Source organism: Phoca vitulina, unplaced genomic scaffold (genome assembly GCF_004348235.1).
Source record: "Phoca vitulina isolate PV1807 unplaced genomic scaffold, GSC_HSeal_1.0 scaffold4, whole genome shotgun sequence".
Taxonomy (NCBI): Eukaryota; Metazoa; Chordata; class Mammalia; order Carnivora; family Phocidae; genus Phoca; species Phoca vitulina.
This window is the reverse complement of record NW_022589707.1, coordinates 78,177,850-78,204,041: the sequence shown is the minus strand read 5'-3', so window position 1 is coordinate 78,204,041 and position 26,192 is coordinate 78,177,850. Positions and strand designations below refer to the sequence as shown.

The following is a 26,192-nucleotide window of genomic DNA, read 5'->3' as shown; positions in this document are numbered from 1 at the left end:
CCCCCCACTCCAGCAACCCTCAGTTTGTTTCCTGAGATTAAGAATTCCTCATATCAGAGAGGTCATATGATACATGTCTTTCTCTGACTGACTTATTTCGCTCAGCATAACACCCTCCAGTTCCATCCACGTCATTGCAAATGGCAAGATCTCATTCCTTTTGATGGCTGCATAATATTCCATTGTGTATATACCACATCTTCTTTATTGGCCCAATATTTCTAACTACACTTCCCCTCATACCATCAGCCTGGTTTTTGATACAGTGGTGAACACTTATAGTAAAGTCAATGAAATCAACTCTCATTTCCTCATTGATGCTTTCTTTGGGAAGCTTATGGTAGCTGCAGTCTACTGTTGGTTTGTGGAGTTTTTTCCAGATATGTTACTATGTTGGTGTATTTGTTACGATAGGAATTACTTGGACTTTGCTCCATGAGATGGATTACCAGAAATACATCTCTGTTCGACACGACTACATCCTCCTCCCCGAGGACGCCCTCACCAACACAACTCGACTTCGCTGGTGGCAGCCTTTTGTCATCAGCAATGGACTTGTGGTCTCTGGGGTGGAGCGTGCACAGTGGGCACTAGACAACATACTGATTGGAGGAGCAGAAATCAATCCTAGTCAACTGGTCGACACTTTTGATGATGGTAAGAATTTTGTGAGCCTTTTGTCTGCTTATTCTTTAGAAGAGTTACCACATGAAAAGCATTCAGAAGAGTACCTAGCACATATTCACTGCTCAACAAATATTAGCTATTCTTTTACCCAGTGGTCTGTAAATCTTCAATATTAACTGTTTGTTGAAATGTCAACTGAGAATTTAATAAATTCTGTTAAAGACAAAGTGTCTAGCTCTAAATATAATTTGAAATTTCAATATCCAAAATAATTTTAGTTTCTTTAGGAATTTCTGCACCACAGAGATGCACATTGCATTGTTTTAAAAGTGTGTCAAAAATTTTGTAATAGTGCAAGTCAACCAGACTAGCAGTGACAGTTTTTAACTTGGGTAATCATTATGTGAACATTTAATAATATCTTCTAAATTTGATTAATCACCTTGGATTTATATATTATACCAATTACATAAAAATCATTCTTAAAGGCTAAGCAAAAAGGCAGAGCATAGACATTTAAGTAATTAAACAATAAACCAACAAGAAAGTAACATGCCATATTGCTTCCAATTTGCCTTAACAGAAGGTACTTCCCATGAAGAAAACTGGAGTTTTTACCCTAATGCAGTAAGGACAGCAGGATTCTGTGGCAATCCATCCTTCCACCTCTACTGGCCGAATAAAAAGAAGGACAAGACTCACAATGCTCTCTCCTCCAGAGAACTCATTATACAGCCAGGATATATGATGCAGTTTAAAGTAAGGGGAAATGGCTCCAAACAGAATATGGCATTACATTACATTGGGGATGGAAGATGGGGAGAATGCTTATTTGAACAACTCTAAGGAAATGATTGATTTCATTCATTAAAAGAGACTTTATCTTATGAAGAAAAGAAGTAATCTTTAGCAAAGCCCTTTATCAGATAGGATTATTTGAGCACAGATAAAATCAATTAGTATGTTGGGACATAGCAAGAAATGTAACTATATTGTATTTCATATATGTAATCTTGAGTTCAGTTTCCCAAACCCTGGAAATGAAAAGCTCACATGGGTACCTCTGCCTACTCTGCCTATTTTTCTTTCTCTCTCTCTCTCTCTCGCACGCACACACCCACACACAGTTTCTGTACTTCTTACTCTACACTGATTTCATATATTAAGCCACTTTCTTTCCTTTTCTATCATGTCTTTCTTTTTTTTTCTTTTTGGTCTCTGACTTCTAAACACAAACGTGTACAGTAGCCTGGTTGGAACTCCTCCAAATCCTCAGATTTAAAAAGGACTCTCAAATTTTTTACATGCATATTTTATTCATAGAGGAGGGTAAAAGGGAAGTCATAGAGATCATTAATAGTCAGATAATCTGAGAGAAAGATAAAGCAATATCAATTGATGTTTTTTTCATTATAAAACATATTTTTTAAAAAGGGGTATTACAGAAATACACTTTGTTACTAGATTACTTTAAAGACAAACATTGGTTGTTTACTTAAAACATTTGTTAAATGTTTTAAAAAGATGTCCTACAATGATGGTTAATAGTAAGAATCCTTTCTAGCAGGAATAAAAATGTATTCACAGCTGGTAGGAGAGAGAAATGGGGAGCTGTTATTTAATGGGTATAGAGCTTCATTTTTGCAAGATTTAAAAGTTCAGATCTTTTGCAAAAAAGATGGGGGTAGGGGTATTCACTGTTTTTCTCAGCTTTATGCTAAACTTTCCTTCAGAGACTAAAGGGTGAGGAAATCTCCCCAAATGTTACCACTCCCTAGGACTATCCTTAACTTAGTGGCATGAAGGATGCTCAAGGTCATATTCAGTATTACACCACCCCTAATTCCAAGCCACCTCCTGTAAGAGTGAAGATTTTTCCTCTCGCAGGCCCACACTGGGCCCCTATCAAAGCCATCATATTTGATTAAGTTGATAGGAGCCTCCTGTCTTGCTGCCTCTGTTAACCCAGAACTGAAGAGATGGACATCTTCTTCTCTAACCGAATCCATTTGTTTAAAAAAAGAAAAAAGTTCATCCCCAAAAATGTAATACTTAAAGTATCCCCAACACTGCATTTTTCTAAGTCACCATAGACTTCCTGAACTTCACCTGTTTCTTACCTTTCCTTTCCGATCTGTATCCCTGGGCACTGTTGTCTTTGCCCTCCCCGGCTGGTGCCATCATGTTCTTGTCCCTTGGCTCTGGGTTCTCTGCCAGTTTTCCTCTTACCTCCTTGGAATCTACTTTTGCCTCCTTTTTGGCTCTTCTTCTTCCTCCAGCCCTCTAGATCTCAGCATTTTGTAGTACTTCTCCGTTCTCTTCTCTCTTAGATATTCTCCGCATTGAGAATTCCATTCATCCTTTGGCTTCTTTAAGACCAGCTCCCAGATCTGCCTTTCCAGCCTTGACTGGTTCACCAACAATTAATTCAGTACTTTTACATTCTGTGTACATTTCTACACCTTCATCATCCTGGCATCTCAACTCGCAATGGCAAACAGTGAACTTCATCTCTTCCCTTTCCCTACCAGCTCCTCTTCCTAATTCTCCTGTTTCTATTGATGACACTCCCTGTGACTTACTCATCAGCTTTAAAAGTTGAAGTAGTCTTTTGATTTTTCATTCTTCACTTTTCACATCTAACCAGCTACTGTTGCCTTTTGAGTCTAATGTCCAGTGTCCCTGGAAAAAAAATTGGGCCTGGTCATTTCTGTACAAAAACTTTTATGCCTTTGAGAAAAAATTTTTCTCAAAGGTTAAGAGCTTGCTCTTTTAGCTTTTTTTGTTTTTATTATTGAAGTATAATTGACATAAAATGTTATATTAGTTTTAGGTGTACAGTATAGAGATTCGACAGTCTGTACATTACTCAGTACTCACCACGACGATAAGAGTGGTCACTACCTGTCACTTTACAATGTTATTACAATATTTTCACCTATTTGATCCATTCCTCCTACCCACCTCCCCTCTAGCAATCACCAGTTTGTTCTCTGTATTTATAAGTCTATTTCTATTTGTTTTGTTTTTTAGATTACACGAATTAGTGAAATCATATGGTATTTGTCTCTCTCTAATTATTTCACTTAGCATAATACCCTCTAGATCCATCCGTGTTGTCAGAAATGGCAAGATCTTATTCTTTTTTATGGCTGAGTAGTATTCCATTTGTATATATGTACCCCATATCTTTGTCCATTCATCTATTCATGGACACTTGGATAGCTTCCATATCTTGGCTATTGTAAATAATGCTTCAGTGAACATAGGGGTGCATATATCTTTTTGAGTTAGTGTGTTCATTTTCTTTGGTACATACTTAGCAGTGGAATTACTGGATCATTTGGTATTTCTATCCTTAATTTGTTGAGGAACCTCCATACTATTTGCCATAGTGGCTGTACCCAATATAGATTCCCACCAGCTGTGCCCAAAGGTTCCCTTTCATCCACATGCTCACCAACACTTATGATTTCTTATCTTTTTGATACCAGCCATTCTGATTTGCGTGAGGTGATATCTTGATATCTCACTGTGGTTTGATCTGCATTTCCCTGATGATTAGTGAGGTTGAGCATCTTTTCTTGTGTCTGTTGGCCATCTGTATGTCCTCTTTGGAAACATATTCGGGTCCTCTGCCCATTTTTTAATCAGATTTTTGTGTGTTTTGAGTTGTGTAAGTTCTTTATACATCTTGGGTATTAACCCCTTATCAGATATATCATTTGCAAATATCTTCTTCCATGCAGTAGGCTGCCTTTTTGTTTTGTTGATGGTTTCCTTCATTGTGTAAAACCTTTTTATTTTGGTGTAGTCTGAATAATTTATTTTTGCTTTTTCCCTCACCTGAGGAAACATATCCATAAATATGTTGTTAAGGCTGATGTCCAAGAGATTACTACCTATGTTTTCTTTTAGGAGTTTGGTCTCACATTTAGGTCTTAAATCCATTTTGAATGAATTTTTGTATATAGTTAAGAAAGTGGTCCAGTTTCATTCTTTCGATGTTGCTCTCCACTTTTCACAACACCATTTGTTTAAGAGAATGTGATTTTCCTAATGTGTGTTCTTGCCTCCTTTGTCATAGATTAATTGACCATATAAGTGGAGGTTTATTTCTGGGCTATCTCTCCTGTTCCATTGATCTGTGTGTCTATTTTTGTGCCAATATCATACTGTTTTGATAGTATATCTTGAAATCTAGAATTGTGATACTTCCAGCTTTATGCTTTTTTCTCAAGAGCGCTTTTGCTATTTGGGGTGTCTTGTAGTTCCATACGAATTTTAGGATTATTTGTTCTAGTTCTGTGACAAATGCTATTAGTATTTTGATAGGGATTGCATTGAATCTGTAGATTGATTTGGGTAATATGGACATTTTAACAATATTAATTCTTCTAATCCATGAGCATGGTATATTTTTTCATTTGTTTACATTGTCTTCAATTTCTTTCATCAATGTCTTATAGTTTTCAGAGTGTAGGTTTTTCACCTCCTTGATTAAATTTATTCCTAGGGGGTGTTTTTTGGTGTAATTGTAAATGAGATTGTTTTCTTCATTTCTCTTTATGCTACTTTGTTATTAGCATATATAAATACAACATATTTCTTTATATTAATATTGTATCCTTCAACTCTATTGAATTCATTTATCAGTTCTAACGTTTTTTGGTGGAGTCTTTAGGGTTTTCTATATATAGTATCATGTCAGCTACAAATGGTGACAGTTTTACTTTTCCTTTCCAATTTGGATGCCTTTTATTTCTTTTTCTTGTCTGATTGCTACAGCTAGAACTTCCAATACTATGATGAATAAAAGTGGTGAGAAAGGAAATGCTTGTCTTCTTCCTGGTCTTAGACAAAAAGCTCTTGGGTTTTCCACCACTGAGTATGATGTTAGCTGTGGGTTTTTCATATATGGCCCTTGTTATGTTGAAGTATGTTCCCTCTAAACCCACTTTGTTGAGAGTTTTTAATCATGAATGGATGTTGAATTGTGTCCAATGCTTTTTCTGCATCTATTGAGATGATCATATAGTTTTTATCCTTTCTCTTGTTAACGTTATGTATCACCTTGATTTGCAAATATTGAACCATCCTTGTATTTCTGGAATAAATCCCACTTGATTATGATGAATGATTCTTTTAGTGTATTGTGGAATTCAGTTCGTTAATATTTGGTTGTGGATTTCTGCATCTCTGTTCATCCTTGCTGGCTCAGTCGGTGGAACATGCAACTTTCGATCTCAGGGTTGTGAGTATTGGCTATAGAGATTACTTAAAAATAAAACCTTTTAAAAAAAAGAATATTGGTTGGGGTGCTGGGTGGCTCAGTCGGTTAAGTTTCTGATTCTTGGTTTCGGCTCACGTCATGATCTCAAGGGTTGTAGGATTGAGCCCCACATCGGTCTCTGTGCTTAGCGGCAAGTTGGCTTGAGGATTCTTTCCCTCTGTCCCTCCCCCCACTCATGTGCATGCTTATGCTCTTTCTCTCTCTCTCTCAAATAAATAAAAAATCTTTTTTAAAAAAAGAATATTGGCTTGTAGTTTTCTTTTTCTGTAGTGTAGTGGGTACCAAGTTAATGCTGGCCTTGTAGAATAAATTTGGAAATTTTCCTTCCTCTTTTATTTTTTAGAATAGTTTGAGAAGAATAGGTGTTAACTCTTCTTTAAGTATTTAGTAGAATTCGTCTGTGAAGCCATCTTAGGGGACTTTTGTTTGTTGGGAGTTTTTTGATTACTGATTCAATTTTGTTACTCATAATCAATCTGTTCAAGTTTTCTCTTTCTTCCTGATTCATTTTTGGAAGATTGTATGTTCCTAGGAATTTATCCATTTCTTCCAGGTTGTCCAATTTGTCAGCATATAATTTTTCATAGTATTCTCTTACAGTCCTTGTATTTCTGTGATGTCAGTTATTTCTCCTTTTTTATTTCTGATTTTATTTATTGTAGTCCTCTCTCTTTTTCTTGATGAGTCTAACTAAAGGTTTATCAATTTTGTTTATCTTTTCAAACAACCAGCTCTTGATTAGAAATAGTACTTTTTTAAACCTTAATTCTCATCTTCATACAAAGTTGCATATTTTTTTATTCCCTTCCTGATTTTCCTTTTATTATGTTCAGTTAGCCAGCATATAGTATCAGAATTCAAAAAAAATGTAGCGTTGGTGTTCTGGCAGGCTGCTCTGTAAAAACTTCTCTGAACATTTGTTGATTACTTATTAGAGTCATAATTTAGAGAGGGGATTTCTAATTAATGATAGGTATTTAATCTTCCCTATACATATTTGTTGTTTATGTTTGTTTTAGATTGTGGTGGGTTGTGAAGCCACTTCTTGTGGTGACCTTCATTCCGTAATGTTGGAGTACACTAAGGATGCAAGGTTTGTGAAATAATTTACGTTCCTCCAAACTTGAATACAACTTCAAATGGGTGTCTGTTTTTAAAGCAACTACAGAAGAGCAACCTTTTATACTAAAAGTACAGTTTATGCTTATTTCACAAATTGTATTGATTTCATTTATATAAAATTTACCCGTATGTCTTATTTTCAGATTTTTCCCTCAAACCAAGAAAAATCATTTTTCATACTAGGCTGGCTGCAAGCCAACAAACTTTTTTTCTTCTAAAATAAGTAAGATACTATGTTTGTGCTCAAAGTAGAATTCTCTTTTATTCATGTTGCTCATTTTCAACCAACCTTAATGAGAATTTAAATCAATAAAAGATCTAAATATGCTTCAGCCAGAGTCACATGTCCCTCCTTTCTTCGGAGCCCTGTCTCCCACCACCACTTTTGAAAATGAATTATGGGGAGTTAAGTTGGGTAAACAGAGAATTTTGTCAATCAACTCCAGGTATATTTCTGGTAATAATTTCAGTGGGAGGAAACCAGTAGAATGCAGCAGCATGCATGCTATTATTTTATTCTATTATCTGTGAATATATTCTTGTGCTTGTAAAGAGTTAGATATATCTTGTGTGAAATTATTTTAAGTTTTTATTTTAATTGTCTGTATAAATATATACAGGAAATGGAAAACTCACGTAAAAATACCTCAATGTAACCCAACCCCACAGTGGTACGTTGTCATTAGTCAGGTCATCTATTTCTCTTAAGAGTTGTCTACCATAACCTCTGTGATTTCTGCAGGTCTGATTCCTGGCAGCTCGTTCAGACCCAGTGCCTTCCTTCCTCTTCAAACAGCATCGGCTGCTCCCCCTTCCAGTTCCATGAAGCCACCATCTACAATGCTGTCAACAGCTCGAGCTGGAAGAGGATCACCATTCAGCTGCCTGACCATGTCTCCTCCAGGTAAATTGCATACTAAGGTAAACTTGGTCGGATTCTCTGGCAATCTCTACAGAGCTCACACAGTGAGATTCCATTACAGCTGTAGTACCCTCTCCATCCATGTCCCCAAATGGCAATGGCATGTCCCAAGAAGAAATAGGAAGACATAGGATCTTTTCTGTAAATGCTACAGAGCTCAAACCTGCTTTGGATGAAATACCACAGCACATGCCAAGCTCAATCACAGGCCCCAAATCACAGACGCTCAAAGACCTGGAGTTGGCACCATATCTGCCCCAGGGTTCTGTGATTCCCAAGGGCTGCACTGCTCATCCCATATACACATACCCTCTGGGGTGTGCAGGGCTGGTCGGGTTACACGAAGCCACAGGATAAACATAATAGAGTGCAATCTTCCTAGATTTGGAAAATGATATACCTTGATAAGAAAAGTGGACACAAATTTATTATGGAATAGAATAGGAAATTCACATCAAACTCTCAGGGAAGGTACAAGCTTCCAGATTGGCACTTTGGGAGATATCCCCAGAGTCTGAGGGGTACAAGTTCATTCACCTTGACTTGGGTGCTTCAAGGAGAAGCCTGGGGAAGTCCTTTTCTCAGAAATAGTTCCCATTCCCAGGGCTGGAGGCAGGACACAACCACGGGAAGTAACAGCCTACTGAATCCCTTCTGCTCTCTCTGGACTTTCAGTGCGACACAGTTCCGCTGGATCCAGAAGGGGGAAGAAACAGAGAAGCAAAGCTGGGCAATTGACCATGTGTACATCGGAGAGGCTTGCCCCAAGCTCTGCAGTGGGCACGGATACTGCACGAGTGGCGCCGTCTGCATCTGTGATGAAAGTTTCCAAGGTCTGAATCCCAGACTGTCACTTTTAATACGGAAGACCATGAGGTTCTCGTCACTTCAACACGTATACAAAGGCCACTGGGAGGGGCGCCTGGGTGGCTCGGTCGTTGAGCGTCTGCCTTCGGCTCAGGTCATGATCCCAGGGTCCTGGGGTCGAGCCCCACATCGGGCTCCCTGCTCAGCAGAGAGCCTGCTTCTCCCTCTCCCACTCCCCCTGCTTGTGCTCTGTCTGTCAAATAAATAAATAAAATCTTTAAAAAAAATTTTTTTAAAAGGCCACTAGGAAGGAAAGAAAAACTCCATCCCTGAGGGATTTGGCATAGATGACACACTCTTTGTACAGAGTTATTTATCTTTGGAATGAAATATCAAGGATAATTTTCTGCCATGTTCCTTGAAGTATTTTTTTAAATGCAGAATTCTGGGGTGCCTGCCTGGGTGGCTCAGTCGGTGAGGCGGCCGACTCTTAATTTTGGCTCAGGTCATGATCTCAGGGTCCTGAGAACAAGCCCCACATCAGGCTCCACGCTGCACGTGGAGCCTGCTTAAGATTCTCTCTCTCTGGGGCGCCTGGGTGGCTCAGTCGGTTAAGCGGCTGCCTTCGGCTCGGGTCATGATCCTGGGGTCCTGGGATCGAGCCCCACGTCCGGCTCCCTGCTCGGCGGAGAACCTGCTTCTCCCTCTCCCTCTGCCTGCCACTCTGCCTACTTGTGCTCTCTCTCTATCTCTCTGTCAAATAAATAAATAAAAAAAAAAGATTCTCTCTCTCTGCCCCTCCCCCTGCTCATGCACTAAATAAAAATATAAATAAATAAATAAAATATTTTTAAAAATTAAATAAAATGCAGAATTCCATAGCACTTCACATTCCCCATCCTCCATATAATTCCCTGCCCCAGCCACTACCCCCAACACTTTATTTTTGCTTCTGGGCCTCTCTCCTTCCGGGCCTAGCTGCCCATCCGTGGATACTTTGCCAACATTCCTTCTTTCTCAGTCTCTCCAATAGCAGCTGCCCCTGTCCTCCCAAGATGTAGCTGACAATTCAAGATATTCTGTTTTCCAGGTCACTCTGTGTCCCACACACACACACACACACACACAAACCCACAACTCAAAAAAAAAAAAATACATTTTTACTGCTTGGGCTTCTAGAAGCTGAATACTTGATTTGGGACCGAGTATCTACTCAACTCCTGACATCATAGGAAATTGCTCCCTTGGCCTGAGAGAAGGCCTGCAGCCTGCTTTTCTTTGATGCAAGGTTTCGGACAGGTTTCTATTGTTACAAAGTCTGCATAATCACCATTATATCCTCAGAGCCCAATACTTGGCATATAGCAATGCCCAATGAATCCTTTTTGAATGAATTCTTACATTGCCTTGTACTTTACTATTTACACAGTGTCCGCCAATTTATTCAGCAGAGTCATTAAGAACTTACGATACCCCCATAAGTTAGCTGTGGTTAATATAATTATTCCCACTTTACAGGTAGAGAAACTGAGACTCCGGGAACTTATGTGACTTGCCTAAGATGACACAGCCAGTCAATATCAGAAAGAAGACCATTACCCAGTTGTTCTTTCCAGTCCACCTTGCTGTGTCTCATAACTGAGGATTTTTCCAAAGAGGAGCAGAATTATACAACTTCCCTAAGGGAAGTTTTTACAGTGTAAAAATCCATAGATTTGACTTCAGGAGTAGAATATATTTAGATTTCTTGGTTGATGCTATTTCCTGACCTCCAAATGAAATGAGTATGATTAATGTAGACGGCTACACATCTCTCATGTCAGAAATTACTTAGCCATGATCTCTTTCTTCTGGTCTCATTACCCCTGCGACCAGCTGGTTCTGTCCATGTGTTAGCTGGAGAACTTGAACTTGAGGCAAATGAACAAATCAGATGTCTCACAAGGAGTCCCAGATGTCTGGAATTTGCCCTCTCTCCTGCTCCAACAGATCTATTACCTTTTGATTTGGAACTATTGTAGATGTTTAGGGAAACTGTGCTGTTCAAATCAAGGGCAAATGCAAACATATACACATTTGTTAATTTTATGTCTTAAATGCCCATATTTCAGCTCAGTGGTCTCATTCTTCCAGCCTATTCACTATTCATTTATTTATATGACCTTGTTATTGCATATCTTATAGGTGCTAAGTATTGTGTTAGGTACTAGAATCCAACAATGAATAAAATGCAGACTCTGCCCCCAAACTCAAGTATAGAGCTGGAAGAACCAGAACATGACTTATCCTATTTTTTTTTTTAAGATTTTATTTATTTATTTGACAGAGAGAGACACAGCGGGAGAGAGATCACGAGCAGGGGGAGGAGCAGAGGGAGAAGCAGGCTCCCTGAGGAGTGGGGAGCCCAATGCGGGGCTCGATCCCAGGACCCCGGGATCATGACCTGAGCCAAAGGCAGTCGCTTAACCAACTGAGCCACCCAGGTGCCCCTATCCTATTTTCTGCTACAAAAGCATGCTGGGGAGAAAAAAATTAGGTTGGTTTCTAATGCCAGCATGAGAGCTCTCCACCAAGACCCATCATTGATGAACATGTAGGCCCAGCCAGATGCTGGGTATTTACACAATCGATTCACGTGAGCACTAGGTACATTAGCACCTACATGATGTAGCGCCCACAGTGGGATTTTTTTCAAGAACACAAGCCAATAATTGCTCCAGTACAAAAGAAACATTTATTTCTGGGAGTCTGTATCTGCTTGGTATGTTGTCATTCTTACAGTAACAAGAACGGACTAAGCCTAAGATCGAATCCTTCATCTTTTAATGTTTCTGCTGCTTCTCGCTAACTTTTGCAATTATTCCCTTCCCTCTAGGTGACGATTGCTCTGTTTTCAGTCATGATCTTCCCAGTTATATCAAAGATAATTTCGAGTCAGCAAGAGTCACTGAAGCAAACTGGGAGACCATTCAAGGTGGGGTGATAGGAAGTGGCTGCGGGCAGCTGACGCCCTACGCCCATGGAGACTCACTCTATTTTAATGGCTGTCAGATAAGGCAGGCGGCCACCAAGCCTCTGGATCTCACTCGAGCAAGGTAACCAAACTTCCGTGTTGTGGTTCAGACACAGAACTGGCCACAAGACTGGTCACTTCCCGCTGTCTATTAAATATAAGCGTGAATGTCACGGCATGGGTGTCGCGAAGCCGTGGAGACCTAAATGTCACTTGAATTTGGTAGGAGGAAGCAGTGTATGTTTTCACAACTCAGAATTATGCTTTCCTTCAATTTACTGTAGAATTACCTTGTTTTTCTTTACGTACACTGGCTGAGTGGTGGTGACATAGGCATAAGCCAGGAGAAATGGCCAAATATAAAGAACTGATAAGTCAGTCAAATCAACATGTTGTATACCTTAAACCTACACAGTGTTTTATGTCCCTTATGTCTCAATAAAGTTTTAAAAAAGTAATGAAAAAATTTTAAGTTGGCTGTAGATAACCTATATAGATAATTTCATGTTGACTATTTGCAAGTATGTAAATATAAATGTATATGTGAAGTAAATTTGTAGTCAGGCAAACATATATACCTATATTTAGCATATGCAGTTACAATAAACAGAAATGGAGCATCAGTGAATGGATGGGAACTTTAAAAATCACATGTTCTTGGAGCTGGTTATTACTGCCGAGTAGAGTGGACAGAGACGGCAAATCGACCAGGGAAGAAAAAGAGACCCCAGGAAGGTTGACTTTCCTTCCCCACCTGCTCGTTCCCAGCTCTGCCACCTCCTTTTGTCTGTGTAATTCAAAAAAAGATTCCAAGGCTTTATGAAGATTGCAAAATACTGGACTAGAGTATTCACTGACTGCTGCAGAGTGTTCAGGAGCTACAAGGATTTTGAGAATTAGATGCTTGGTTAAATAAAAATGTAGACATTTACTTAAGGCTTTTGACATTAGAAAATATTAGTAATGTATTTTCAGAGGCAGAAAGGCAAGTTTAGGGTCTTTTGGTATGATAAACAATGAAAATACAATGAAGTCCTGTGTGATAACTGTGGAGGTGCCAAAAGTTATGTTCACCCATCCCGTGTTTTCCTGCCAGAAAGATGGACTTAATCTGGGACAGCCTGATCTTTCCCTTGACCCCATATACAGCTGCAAGTAGCTGCTTAATGAACAATTGCACGCCATGTTGTGCGAGCAAGTTTGTTTTAATTTATGCATTCACAAGTGTTAAGTCTACTGCCTTATGTCACCAGGTCCCGTAAATGGCACTACTCTACTAATCACTAGGACTCTTATTAGGGTAGATTTCCTATGTTTAAAAACTGTATCTTCTGGGGCGCCCGGGTGGCTCAGTCGTTGGGCGTCTGCCTTCGGCTCAGGTCATGATCCCAGGGTCCTGGGATCGAGCCCCTCATCGGGCTTCCTGCTCAGCGGGAAGCCTGCTTCTCCCTCTCTCATTCCCCCTGCTTGTGCTCCTGCTCTAGCTGTCTCTCTGTCAAATAAATAAATAAAATCTTAAAAAAAAAACAACTGTATCTTCTAAGGGCAAGGATGACCATGAGGAGCAAAATGACACTTCAAACAGAGTAACAGACACGGTCCAGAGCCTGCATGTCCAACTCAGTTTTCCCTCCGCTATGATCTCCAAACATCCTCTCCTAAAATAGACATGATGATCTATCCTTGTGTAGATGCTGTTCAGCTTGGAGCTATTTGGGGGGGCGGGGGGAAGGATGTAGTAGAAATATCCTGGTTTTATTCCTGGTCCTCTCTATGTCCTCATGCTTATTTGGCCCACATTACCTTCCAGAGAATAGAAGGTATTTGGGGCAAAATACTCTAAGACAAGAAGAGCGCAGGCCTTTTGAAAGTCAAAATTGTTCTCTTGGTGTAGAAAACCCACCTTCTGAGATGACTTCTCATCGGTAGGAGGTAAAGGTTAATATAAAAACATTTTTTTATTAACACGCCTTAGTCCTAAGACTGGATGCTTCCATTTCTACTCTCTGACCTCAGAAATTGCAAAGGTTAAAAAGAAAAAATTAGAAAGTATAACTCTTCTACTACTCCCTGACGCGCGTTTCCCTGTGTTTTCAGCAAAATCATGTTTGTTTTGCAAATTGGGAGCAGTGCGCAGACGGACAGCTGCAACAGTGACGTGAGCGGCCCGCGCGCCGCCGACAAAGCCGTGCTGCTCCAGTACAGCATCAACGGCGGCATCAGCTGGCACGTGATCGCGCAGCACCAGCCCAAGGACTTCACGCAGGCCCAGAGGGTGTCCTACAACGTCCCCCTGTAAGTGGCCCGATCCCTGGGGATCGCCGAGATTGAGCTCCCGCGCCCACACCGCCCGGTGGGTGGTGGCGGAACCGAGCCGCGGCCCGAGCTCCAGAGCTGGGTTGCTGTTTCCCGGGAGGCCGGGAGGAGGCGCACGAGGGAGGAGAGCGTGCCGCTGCACGCGGGGGCGCCGTGTGCCTCTTTCCCTTTCTCTAGCGGGCGTTTCTAGTCCTTTACAGAAGAACGTTTTTTCATTTTCGGGGCGCACGCCTTTGAAAGTTTTCTGAGGCTAGGCAACGGTGTCACTTTGGTTCGGCACCGCACCCCCAGTTCTAGCACAGCGCCTGTCACGCAGAAGGCATGGCCCGTACGTGGGCCGAATTCGGTGCCCTTCCTTCCAGCTGCTGCCGGAGCCCGGGGAGGCAGGGAGGGAGAGGGAAGCGGACTGCAAGTCCTTGAGTCGCCACTAAAATTTAATGCTGCTCAGAAGAGTACCGTGACCTAAGCAAATCCGAATTCCGCACCCTCAGTCGTGTTGATTTAGACTGGCCTGTTATCTTTGAGGTCTGGAAATGGCATACCAGAAAGTTTTGTCTTCCAGCGCGTAACCTCTTTGTCCTTCTGTGACCCAGGGAGGCACGGATGAAAGGAGTTTTATTGCGCTGGTGGCAACCTCGCCACAATGGAACAGGTCATGATCAATGGGCTTTGGACCATGTGGAGGTCGTCCTGTGAGTATCTGATACATAGCGTCCCATGTCCATTTCGGGAAGGTTTGAAATTCTTTTGCTATGGCATGCTCCTTAATTCAGTAACAACCGTTCCTGATGAGAAGCCCCCACGAGACTTTGGCCTACGCCCTTCAGCAACTGCAATCTGTAGCTCAAGTCAACCTGAAGTAGCAAAGTCCCCAGAGCAATTTAATATGCCTTAGAAAACTTCAATAAGCAAAAGACGTATCTGCGGATTTGACCATATTAGTGAAATTGGGTAACACAAAAGTCTCGAGGTAAATGGGAAACAATGTCTTTGCCGCATCTGGGTTGCCTTATGAGATGGCATGACATCCTGAAGAGAGAAGGGGTCTATTGCTAGCTAAGGCGCCCAGTTACAAACACCTGTCTGAGCCACAGATGCCCAAGGCATTTTTCTGTGCGATGACGCGATGGCCACTGGAGCAAGGAATTTGTGGTTTCAGATCCCCCCCGACCAACCCCAGCATCGAGCGCGTGGAGGGTGTTCCCCCGTGGTTTGTCCCGTATAGTAAAGTTGGCACTGCTCTCACCTAGCCGGGTTGACTGTTCTGCAGAGAGATGACTTGCTTTTTCTCTAACGATCTAGTTCCTGTAGAACTGGAATGCTTATGTCTCGACGGGTTCGGACTGATGGCTCCAAGTGGTTGGCAAGGAGAGGCGAATCTTCTCGGTAGATAGGTTCAAATGTTCATTCTGTTTACCAAACCGAAAATGAAATCAGTCCTTTGGCTGATTTCAGTCATTTTGAAAGCAAACTTAAATGATTGATTGGTAGGCAAACTACCAGATTTGTTTTCTTTCAATCATAGCCATGAGCTGAATTTTTCAGTCTTGAGTTAGCCCTCGTCTTAGTTTTCACTGAGGCACCTGCTTGCATGGCATCCATATCAACCCCCAAATCCAAGAGCAACCTGGTCCCTACACAAGCCCCCACTGTGCGCTCTGCTGCTTTGGACAACTTGCTGGGCTCTGCCTCCACAAGACAAAGTTGAAGTTTAAAAACAGTCCAAACTCATTTGGATCTATACATGAGGCTGATGTTTTACTTAGACGTTGACTTCCTCAGAACACATTCTTCCAGGAGAATAGGATATAACCTGGGCTCTAAAATGAATACATATATATAGTAAGGCCAGAGATATGTCCAGATAGACCAAAAACCAACCCTACAGCCTTTCTGCCCTAACTACTCTCCTTTCAGAGCAGTGCTTCTCAATCTGATTGAACATCAGAATCACTTAGGAGCTTTTGGAAGAAGCATCCCTACAGATGATTTGATTTTAAATTGATTTACAGTGGGACCTGAGCATCAGTCTTTTTTAAAAGCACCTCGGGTGATTCTAATAAGCTGGTTGAGAATCAGATTTAGAGTCAATAAACACTTTTTATCTTTCAAGTCTCTTGCCAAGTCAGTTTACATTAATGGGGCTTCCTGTGCCTGACAAAGCCTTACCAACTTCTATGGAAACTTCAAAACTTGACAGTCCTCAAAAGAAGGCAGCTAATCCTGCCCTGGGGTAGACATATCATATGTGCGAGTAGCTATTTCTTCTCCTGCCACCCAGCCAAGCAATTTCAGTTATTGGTTTTGGATTTCAGAGGCTTATCATCACCGTAATACCCTCCCTTAGACAAAATTAAAGAGCAGGTGGGCTCAGCTGTGCAAATATCCTCCCCTGGTATGAAACAACCCCTTTGCAACTTTGAAGCAGAACTCTGTTCTTCGTTCCCTATCCTGGAATGCCTGGTGTTGATACTAATTTTTAGAAGCAGCCACCAGCATCATGATATTACTGTAAGAGTCAAGTTCAGATTCTCTGGAATCTATCATATCAATCATACCTATTGTTTCCGGTATTTTTCTGGAGAAATAATCTGTATTTGTAAAGACTTCACTTTGATTCCATCTCCAGAATTTTAGTACTTTCAAGAATTTATCATTTACCAGGCACCTGTCTGCTCTTACCTTGCATGGTTCTCTCGGATTTTCAGGGCACTAAAACATTTTGAGTGAGGAATGAGCATCGCCACACATGAATAGTTTCAGTGAATAATTTAAAAATTATAGCTTCACGCATATCACCATATAATTTTATTTTTATATATTACACAGGTAATTTTAAAAGCAAATGCTATCTCTTTAATGATGTTTTAAAATTTGTTAAAATTAAAGGAGTCGCTTGGTTTTCTTTCCTTTTCTTTTAATACCAATACAGAGAAAGTATATTTTCAGAACTATCGTTTTGATGTTTTGCTCTTGTCTTAGGATTTAACATTTCTATATCACTGTACCCTTTCAAAGTACTTCTTTTCAGAAGAGTCAAAAGTTTTAAGGCATTTACTAATTAATATGCCCTTGATAGCTCTACAGATTAATTACTTTAAGTTACTCATTTGATAAGCTTAAAATAAAAAAGAAAGTTCCAGAGAATTCAGAAAAATAATTTTCCAGAGTGTCTTTCAACCAAATGAGGCGCAGAGAAGCTATCCAAGGCTAATTTCATGATTCACAAATAGTGCTAATTTTAATTTTGCTACAGTGAATGTGTATTTAGAAATAGATAGAATACTCCCATATATCCCTAATAATTCAAAATATCCTCGAATTCACTATACTTTTATATGATAACATTTAGTTATATAAACTAGTATGGCTAACTCCTCAAGTGTGGACAGGAGAGGAGACTGGGATGCAAATCTAAAGAGATACAAGCCCTGCCTAACTGATTACTGCAAAGAGGGCTGCTAATATGTTTTTGCAACTAATGGTTGGAAAACCATTACATTTTTAGAATGTATTTTCTTTTCTGAGTGCAGACTGGCCTAATCTAGCTTTATCACCATAGTTTTGCTTCTGTGCATGTGCACTAGGGACACATGCTAAAAATCCCTAGAAAGAAAAGTTGTGGTCATGCATGGTATCTTGAGTTTAACCTCAATACTGCCCATATTAACTAAGAAGAGAAAAGAGTTTGATGACAACAAATTCAGCACTTTTGAAAATATTTCAAGGCTTAAGGAATGCATCCTAAATTGACAACATACATAATAAATGTGTAATCTCACGGCTTAATTCTAACATGCTCCATGTGGAAGGATTTGCATTTCATAAATATGGATGTACGGAGTGACAGGCCCCACACCATAAAGATAAAAAGCACCATTTATCATTTAACAAGCAAAGTTACTTATGCTTTATGCTTGTTTGAGAGTGAAATCTTTTCGTTCTCGTGATGTTTTTCAATGAAACCTGCCCATGAAAAGCACTTCATGATGACTGGCCCCTGCTATTCTGGCATAAAACAGATGGACTGAATTGACAGATGACTTTTTTTCCAGCCTCACTAGCTTACCAAAAGGCCTTATTCTGTAAAGTCTGAACGATGTAGCATAACACTGGCACTGACAATCATGTCAGAAACCTAATTTCTCTGAACTCATTTGCTAGCATAGAACGTTTTTCAGTAAATGTTTGTGAACACACTTGGGCAGACCCCTCACAAGATCCATGCTGGTGGGGTTCTTCTTAGGATAAAAGAAAATTATTGGTCTTAATCTTTTCTCTTGGGCACTCATCCTTCTATCCTAAGAATCTCCCTCACCCAACTATGCATTTCATTCACATATCACATTTTTTTGTGTACGTGTTTAAGTCACAACCTGTCACGTGTATAATGAAGTGGGCCAATTTTTGCATGTGTACCTTGAAAGCAAATTGCTCAGTAAAGAGCCTTTGTGAATTGATTTACTAAGAAGTGAATTTTTACCACATTTACTGGGAATGAAAACCAGTATGTTGCTAACTATGGTCTTAAACACATCTATCAGATTTTAATAATATGAGTACCACCATGACCATCCCCTCATGCTATTCATTATCAAAATACTGTCATTTTTGGCACAAATGATTTATGGAAATGAGCATAGTACATTTGTTGCAAAGCATATTTATCCTTTATTAATTTGACTGCGTTATCTGATGTAGTGGACTTCTGTATTTTTTAAAGCCCATTCCTTAATATATTCAGAAATAAGCATTTTTCTAAAATGTAAATAATTGAAAAAACAGATAGCAAAATTAATGTCAGTTATTAACTACTACTTTCGTATTTATACTTTATACGCAACATTTATGCCAAATGTAGTACTAAGCTACATGTACCTTGACATACGGTTATGAGCAAATATTGCATGTTGCATTACATTAAAAAGTTAAATATATGTATATATTAGGTGTAGAAGAATAAGAAATAACTTCTTTAATTTTTATTTTCAAAAGAGATGAAAAATCCTATATTGCATCTAAACCTGATCAGACTTTTATGACTAATCACAGTGCTGCATGCATTGAAAGGCATTTTTTAACTTGTGTTATATTTCATTATTTGCTGTCATTGGTTTTCCACTAGAGTAAGGTAAGTCCTCTTACTAATCCTGGGTAATTGTTGACCAATAGTTTCATCAGTGTTACCTACATTAAGAGAAGTGTTGTCAAAGACCTTTGCAATTAAAAAAAAAAATCGTGAGAACAAAGTTGTATATGACATTGAGATACACTGGGACATTTGAAACCTATATCATGTAAACTCAGGGTTCAGCAACCTTGTGGCAGTTCTCTAATGTATATTCAATGTTGGGCGTAGACAAAGTGCTAATCAGCATTGCTTCATTGGGTAACAAATTTGACTCTATGCCTAGGACTGTATTAGGTGCTTTTGAAGTGCTCATAGTTTATAAACTTGTTGTGAGGGGAAATTAAAACCAGAAATGTGTGCAAAAGACCTAGGGGCTCTGATTAAATGTAATGTCTTTCAAAAGATCTATTGTGCTGGAGATGAGTGAGGGTAACTTGACTTTTTAATTTTATTCTAAATTAATAAGTGAATTGGCAGAAGGTAATGGACTTATTCATAATATTGGTGAGTTGTAGATCCTATTCTTAGGTAAGATTTGCCCTCTTTAATATATAGCTGCATTTATCCTTTAGTGGAGATACTTTAAGACTTAGGAAAGAAGTTAAAATGATTATCATTTATTAATCATCTGCATATTATGCTAGAAGTTTCCATTTAGTCCTTACAATTCCCTGAGGCACATGTTACCAGATATTATTCTCCTTACCACTTAACAGAGAAAATAGATGTGAAATCTTCAACATTTGTGAGATACATGAGTCTACACTTATTTTTGTGTGGCCTTCCTGAAAATGCATGGTCTTGAAAGTGAAATATCCAGCATCCTCTATGCAGGGGAGTTTCATTGGTTAGTTTGATCGGCAGCTTCTCATCTGACCCTCACCAATATTTCTCTGAAAGATGTGACAATTCACTGAATTCTTATTTCTGCATTCATATGAGGTGTTATTTATTGTATCATATGTTTTGGTAATAAATAAATTTTTAATTACAGATCAGTAAAAATACTTACATTTCTATGAGCTCAGATTACTTCTACCAAGTCTCTGTCTTCCCCATTTCCATAAGAACCCATTAAAAATCAATTGAATTTTTTTCATAATAATTAATGACCTAAGATACTGGCTCCAGTGAGGAGTAACAGTTCAAAAGAGCACAGTCATTCTTGAAAATTCTTGCAATATCCGGGGTGTCTGGGTGGCTCAGTCGTTAAGCGTCTGCCTTCGGCTCAGGTCATGATCTCAGGGTCCTGGGATCGAGCCCCGCATCGGGCTCCCTGCTCCGTGGGAAGCCTGCTTCTCCCTCTCCCACTCTCCCTGCTTGTGTTTCCTCTCCCACTGTGCCTCTCTCTGTCAAATAAATAAAATGTTTAAAAAAAAAAGAAAAGAAAATTCTTGCAATATCCGTATTTCCTATGCAGAAACAGAGAAGTGTCTTATATTTCCATATCATCTAAGTCCCTAAACTCACTCAGCGATAGTGAACATTTAAGTTAGCATTTCCAAGATGCCACTGATATTCATTCTCCCTTCGCTCAATGACTGACAGTAGGAGAATTTAAAAATGGACCAAGTTCAATGCACAGCCAGAGCAAATCGATAGGTCAAGTAGTGTAATTGATATGCCTTGGGATGAACATTACCTGCCTTCATTGGACTGATAATAAAAAATTACTTTCCCCTGTAATTGCAGTGGAAAAACAAATCTTAATTCCATCACACCTATTATTATTTTGGTTATAAGGTTATCTATAGCTATATATCTACATGTATCAGAGAGAAAAACAGGCTCCACAAAAAAAAAAAAAAAGTAAACATGAGATCTTTCAACTTGTTTAAGAGTGCCCAATCCTGTTAAGTTAGACATTTCAGAAGCCACAATATCTGTTTAATGACCACATCAGTTTATTAAATGGCCTAAGAGGCAGACAGCAGTTTGGTATAGCTTCCCACGGTGCTTGATTTTAAAAAAAGCTTATGAACTGGAAAAACCTGCTTCTTTAGATTCCGACCTAACAGACTCCAGAAATATTTATATTTTACATATGAAAGTACTAGTTAGTTTCAAGAATGCTTTGAAAATCGGGCCATTTTGAATGTGACTAGATAAACACGAGGCATCTCTAGCAAACAGACATGTGCATCAACATTCTCAGGGATCCAAAGATATGCTGCTGATATTTAAATTTATTCAAAATTAAAGAGTATCCAATGAATCAAAATGTCTTCTAACAAGATACAAGCTCCCATGCTGGACTGTCAAGGTATTAAAAATCTGCAACCTGTTAATATTTATTTTCTTATAAATAGCGATGGAGAATAATGAGTCAATAGTTCTATTAGAGAAGTTGCTTTAAAGCCATTAAACATGCACATCAATTTTTGTTAAAAATTGAATGTTCCTTTGTTCCCATATATTGAGGTCACTTTCGTGTCAATCTAGGTTGCATTGGGATAACTAAATATCTTGAGTGTTCTGAGTTTTTTTCTATGTAAAATATTTTAACTATTTTAAATTCTCTTTGAGTACCTTATATCTTTAAACGTGTTTTCAACAGAATAATTTTCATTGCTTTAACCTTGCAATTATTCTTTATAGTTAAAGAGTAATGATTTACAACAGGAGTCCAATCAGTAAGTCACCAAAAGTTCAACAGACATGCCTTGACCACCCACGGGTGAGGCAGGAGGCTCAGTTCTGTGGTGTGGGAGTGGGGGGAATGGGGGACAGGCCACTGCCCCAGCAGAACACAATCTCCATCCAAAGCAGAAGATGAGCACTATGAGGGTTCAAAGTTGGGGGGCAATCCCTTCATTGAGCAATACATAAAATGTGATACTTGGAAAAAAATGTAGCAATTTAAGAAGTGATGTAAGGGGTTGACCAGTGAGACGGATGGAAAAGGTTTGGGGTAAGTTTGAATAGAGCAGTCTGTATGGGAATGTAGTGGAAGAAAGGACAAACAGAACAAGATGAAGCATGTAGAGGACTTGAAGTATCTGGCTAAGTTAACTTAGATGTGGCTCCACAGACAAGAGGATTGTGAGTGGCTTGTTACCAAAGTAAAGCCAACATTTGAGGGAAAGTTTACTGAGACTGGTGTGCCAAACGCACCCTATGTATGTGGGAAGACACGCACACACATACATACCATTGTGTATTCAGTGATACATTCTCAGGATCTCATGGTTTCTGTTCAGCAGCGTTTTTTTCATAAGGAGAGAGAATGAGGAGGCTAGTTTAGGGGGCCACTATAATAACATATATATATAGTAATATATAATAAGGGAAAGGGCTACAAGGTGACCTACCATGCTGGGAGGAAGATGGCTAGTGCCAGTCCCAGCATTTTGTGATGAAAGAGGTAACAGGATTCTTCTAACACTTGATTCGTTCAAGACTAATTAGTTCAAGACTAAAAGGTCATTGCCCTTCTTTTGTAACCAGACAGCAATTAATACTTACAGCTGATAATAAATAGTGGATAAATTCATTTCATCAACTATGGAATTGAAACCGATGACTTTGTTAATACATGTAACACTGCAACATCACGGGAGGAAGGAGGGCTAGTAAAGCGACTGAAGATAAACCTGATTGTTGTTTTTTTCTCTACAGTGTCTTCAGAGTATATTCTAGCTTCCATTCTATAGTTTCTAGCATTTTGATAAAATAGAAACCTAGAGCAGAAAGTTATTAGCACTTCATTTTATTTTATAAAATATATATCACTGTGAGTCTTTTTATCAGGTTTTCAGTACAGATGCTGTTGCTTGTTGATTAAGCGTATCTGATGACATTCACTTTATATATTTTCCTTTGAGACATTTTATTATAAATTTTCTAATGATCAAACTATAAAACCCTCATTTTAAAGGTTTTTGTATATTACAAATGTTAGTATAATATGCTTAAATATAATACCTAGTATAACATACTATGTAAAACAGTACCATTTTACACCTTGCCTAGTATATTGATCATTAATAACCTGGAATATGCTGCTCGGTGCAAAATCACCCGTTGCCTCCTCTTTACCCTAACTCACGCTCATGTCATATTGACCTTCATGGTGGAATCACATCACATGACATCATCCCACTCCAGATACATTTTATGTTTCCATGAAATTAAGGAGGGAAAAGTTCTGTGTCCAGACAGCATTGAAGAGACTCAGTGAATTTGAAAAATAGTGATAGGCTCACATTTCAAAACCTCGTTTTGATGCCACAGTGAGATATGTTGTCACTCAAGTCAGTGTGTGAAAGGAGTATGATTCTTTCCAGTGATGTTATAGATAATGATCCTTTTTAAAGTATATTTTCCATACCAAAACTTTTAATAGCTATGTCCACCAATATTGTGCAATTTCCTACAGAAATTTTCAGTACTTTTATCAGCTTCACGTATAGTATGTACGTATGCATGCGTGTATGTACTTACATACACATACAGTCAATTATACAGTCGATTACACTTTCTTAGTATTTTATGATCTTTTTTCCAGTGGAATGTCTTTTTCATAAGACCATGTTTCTAGACCCCAGATGCTTACTGTTTGTGGAAAGCCGTGAGAAAAACTTACTTTATTTTGCCCCTGAGTCTAATGAAATAGGAAGGTCAAGCTGATTCAGCTAACAACTTCTTTTTTGCTTTTTAAGCTTTAAACGAGAATGTTTGCTAAAGGAATCAAGTTATGTTTCCTACTTGTTAAAGATGTGTCTAAATAAGGTAGTGGGTACAGCACACACTTCCTCTCAAATGAAATCCACCCAAGTGTTCAGAAAAAGGTCAAGAATAAAATTCAAAAAGCCAAAACAATTTCAGTCCACTTTCACTGTGAGTCAAGAGAATTTACCTTTTTTATTTTTTTTCTGGTTTGGAGCTCACTAATGAAAAGAAGGGGATTTCTTCAAGGCCAAAGGCAGTGAATGCAGGTGTCAACCTTTAGTTATCCTGTCCTGGGGTAGCATTGTCAGCAGGACCGATTAACCATGAAAATTTTCAGACAAATAGCAGGGTAACTTAGAACAGAGACTAGATTTTTTTCATGATGGGACTTACATGCTCTCTCTCCTTTGCCTCCCTGCCTCTCTCCTTTCTGATTTTAACAGCACTCGCAAACAAAATTACATGATGAATTTTTCACGACAACATGGGCTCAGGCATTTCTACAACAGAAGACGGAGGTCACTTAGACGATACCCATGAAGAATCACAACTTTTATTTTTCCTTCCAACATGTGATGTGTTGCTTCCCGTTCTTTTAAATCGCACACCGCATCTGATATCAGGAAAATTCTGCGAAGGACTTGGTGACTAACTGAAAGCCCTTCTTACAATCGAGTGCACACCACTTTCCCACACTGTGAACTAATGACAAGTGACTTATTTTCTCATGAGTAAATGTCTTCATGTTGCTGTGTCCGTGAAAATTGTGATCTGTTGTAATATCAGTTACAGTGGCAGTATTGAAAATAAGAAATAGTTTAACGGAAAAAAAAGTTTAAGCACAAAAATTTAAGAGATTTTATGTTTAAAAATGGCATTTAGTACAGAATTTAACATTCTTGGTCACAAAGCTATTTAAGTGGACTGTATTTCAGCTCTGTATTATGTTTTATATGATTAAATTATCGTTCCTTTTTGTATTCTCTTCTACAGTATAACACATTGACACTATTTACTTGTTATGTTGCAATATTTTGCTGCTGAATTTCGGGCTACTTATATTCTGCAGAAAATTCATTGAGATACCTACTCAAGAAGATAGTTGTAAAGATATTGTATCTCCTTTAATATACTCCTTAAAATGTATGTTGGTTTAGCGTTGTTTTGTGGATAAGAAAAATGCTTGACCTTGAAATATTTTCTACTTAAAAATTGTGGATGAAAACCCTATCTCCCAAAAGTTCCCAGCTCCTTGTCTAAAGGTTCTTTTAAAGTGTTCTGTGGCTGATTTACTAACAGTAACTGCCATTTCGTGTCTGTGGTAACAGAGTGATTTGTAAAACAGTGGATGTTTTCATTGTGTTCTCTTCGTGGATTGTTTTTCCTGCGGGTCATACTCATACCTTCTGATGAAGTTGTACCAACACCAGCAACATTATAATGGCCCCGTAGCCCTGAACTCTCATATTAACCTAACTAAAAGGTTGTACTCTAGGGTGAGCCAAGCTAAAAGCCCATGCTTAAATAAAGATTATGTCCATAAGCCATTTGAGGCTCATTTGTCTTTATTCATTTTTTAATTAAATTTTGTGTAGGATTTGTAAGCCGGATCGGTTTTGGGAAGAACAGTGTTAGATATATATACTGGTGTTTCGTTTCGTCATTGCTAATAACAATTATGAAGCCACACTTTCAATTGAGCCGTGTTTCTCTTATTCAGCTTTTTCTATTAATCACCCTAATTACACCAAGAAAAATCAATGGAGAATTCTGAAAATTATTGAATTCCTGAGAATTTTGTTAGCTGCTAATGTAATGTCTGACTCATAACAAGCACTCGTGCATTCATTCAGCAAATGCTTGTTGATTGCTTGCTACGTGACAGACACTGTGTTATGTGTTTACAATAAAAATGGCGATTGAGGCATTTTCTCTGCTTCTAATGTCTACACAATAAAAAGTATGTCAATAGTGTTGAATGTGTTGATTTTCAGAGGATTAAAAAAAATCTGGGTAATAGAGTAATAGATGGCAGTAGTATTGCTCTTTGAACAGGGGAATGATAAAGGATGATCCCCCTGAGAAGTCTAGCTAAACTGTATTTTGAGCCTGGTATCAAATCCGTTGTGAATCATTGGAGATACAAGGCCTTCTTTTCTCAGCCTAATTTAACATATGATATATTTTATAATTAAGTGTGGTGTTTGGCCCAAGAATGGTAACTATTGTATCTTAATTATTGATTCTCCTTTCTTGGTTCACAAATTGTCTGCTGCTGGTTCATCATTTG

General features: G+C 38.9%; 1 protein-coding gene across 2 annotated transcripts in view; it reads left to right on the top strand.

Annotated features, from left to right (window-relative positions):
* The window catches only part of RELN (reelin), a 496,941-nt gene extending 471,695 nt beyond the window's left edge, over window positions 1-25,246 (top strand). The window contains exons 56-65 of one of the 2 annotated variants that reach the window (XM_032402324.1): window positions 415-657; window positions 1,211-1,386; window positions 6,940-7,013; window positions 7,785-7,946; window positions 8,640-8,797; window positions 11,647-11,866; window positions 13,882-14,079; window positions 14,694-14,792; window positions 19,226-19,231; window positions 24,346-25,246. In XM_032402324.1, coding sequence (XP_032258215.1) covers window positions 415-657; window positions 1,211-1,386; window positions 6,940-7,013; window positions 7,785-7,946; window positions 8,640-8,797; window positions 11,647-11,866; window positions 13,882-14,079; window positions 14,694-14,792; window positions 19,226-19,231; window positions 24,346-24,442 — 1,433 coding nt within the window. In that variant the 3' untranslated portion in view covers window positions 24,443-25,246. Of the gene's footprint in view, window positions 1-414; window positions 658-1,210; window positions 1,387-6,939; window positions 7,014-7,784; window positions 7,947-8,639; window positions 8,798-11,646; window positions 11,867-13,881; window positions 14,080-14,693; window positions 14,793-15,402; window positions 16,907-19,225; window positions 19,232-24,345 lie in introns of those variants that run through there. The other variant, XM_032402325.1, reaches the window with a different exon arrangement.
* Window positions 25,247-26,192: the final 946 nt, after the last annotated feature.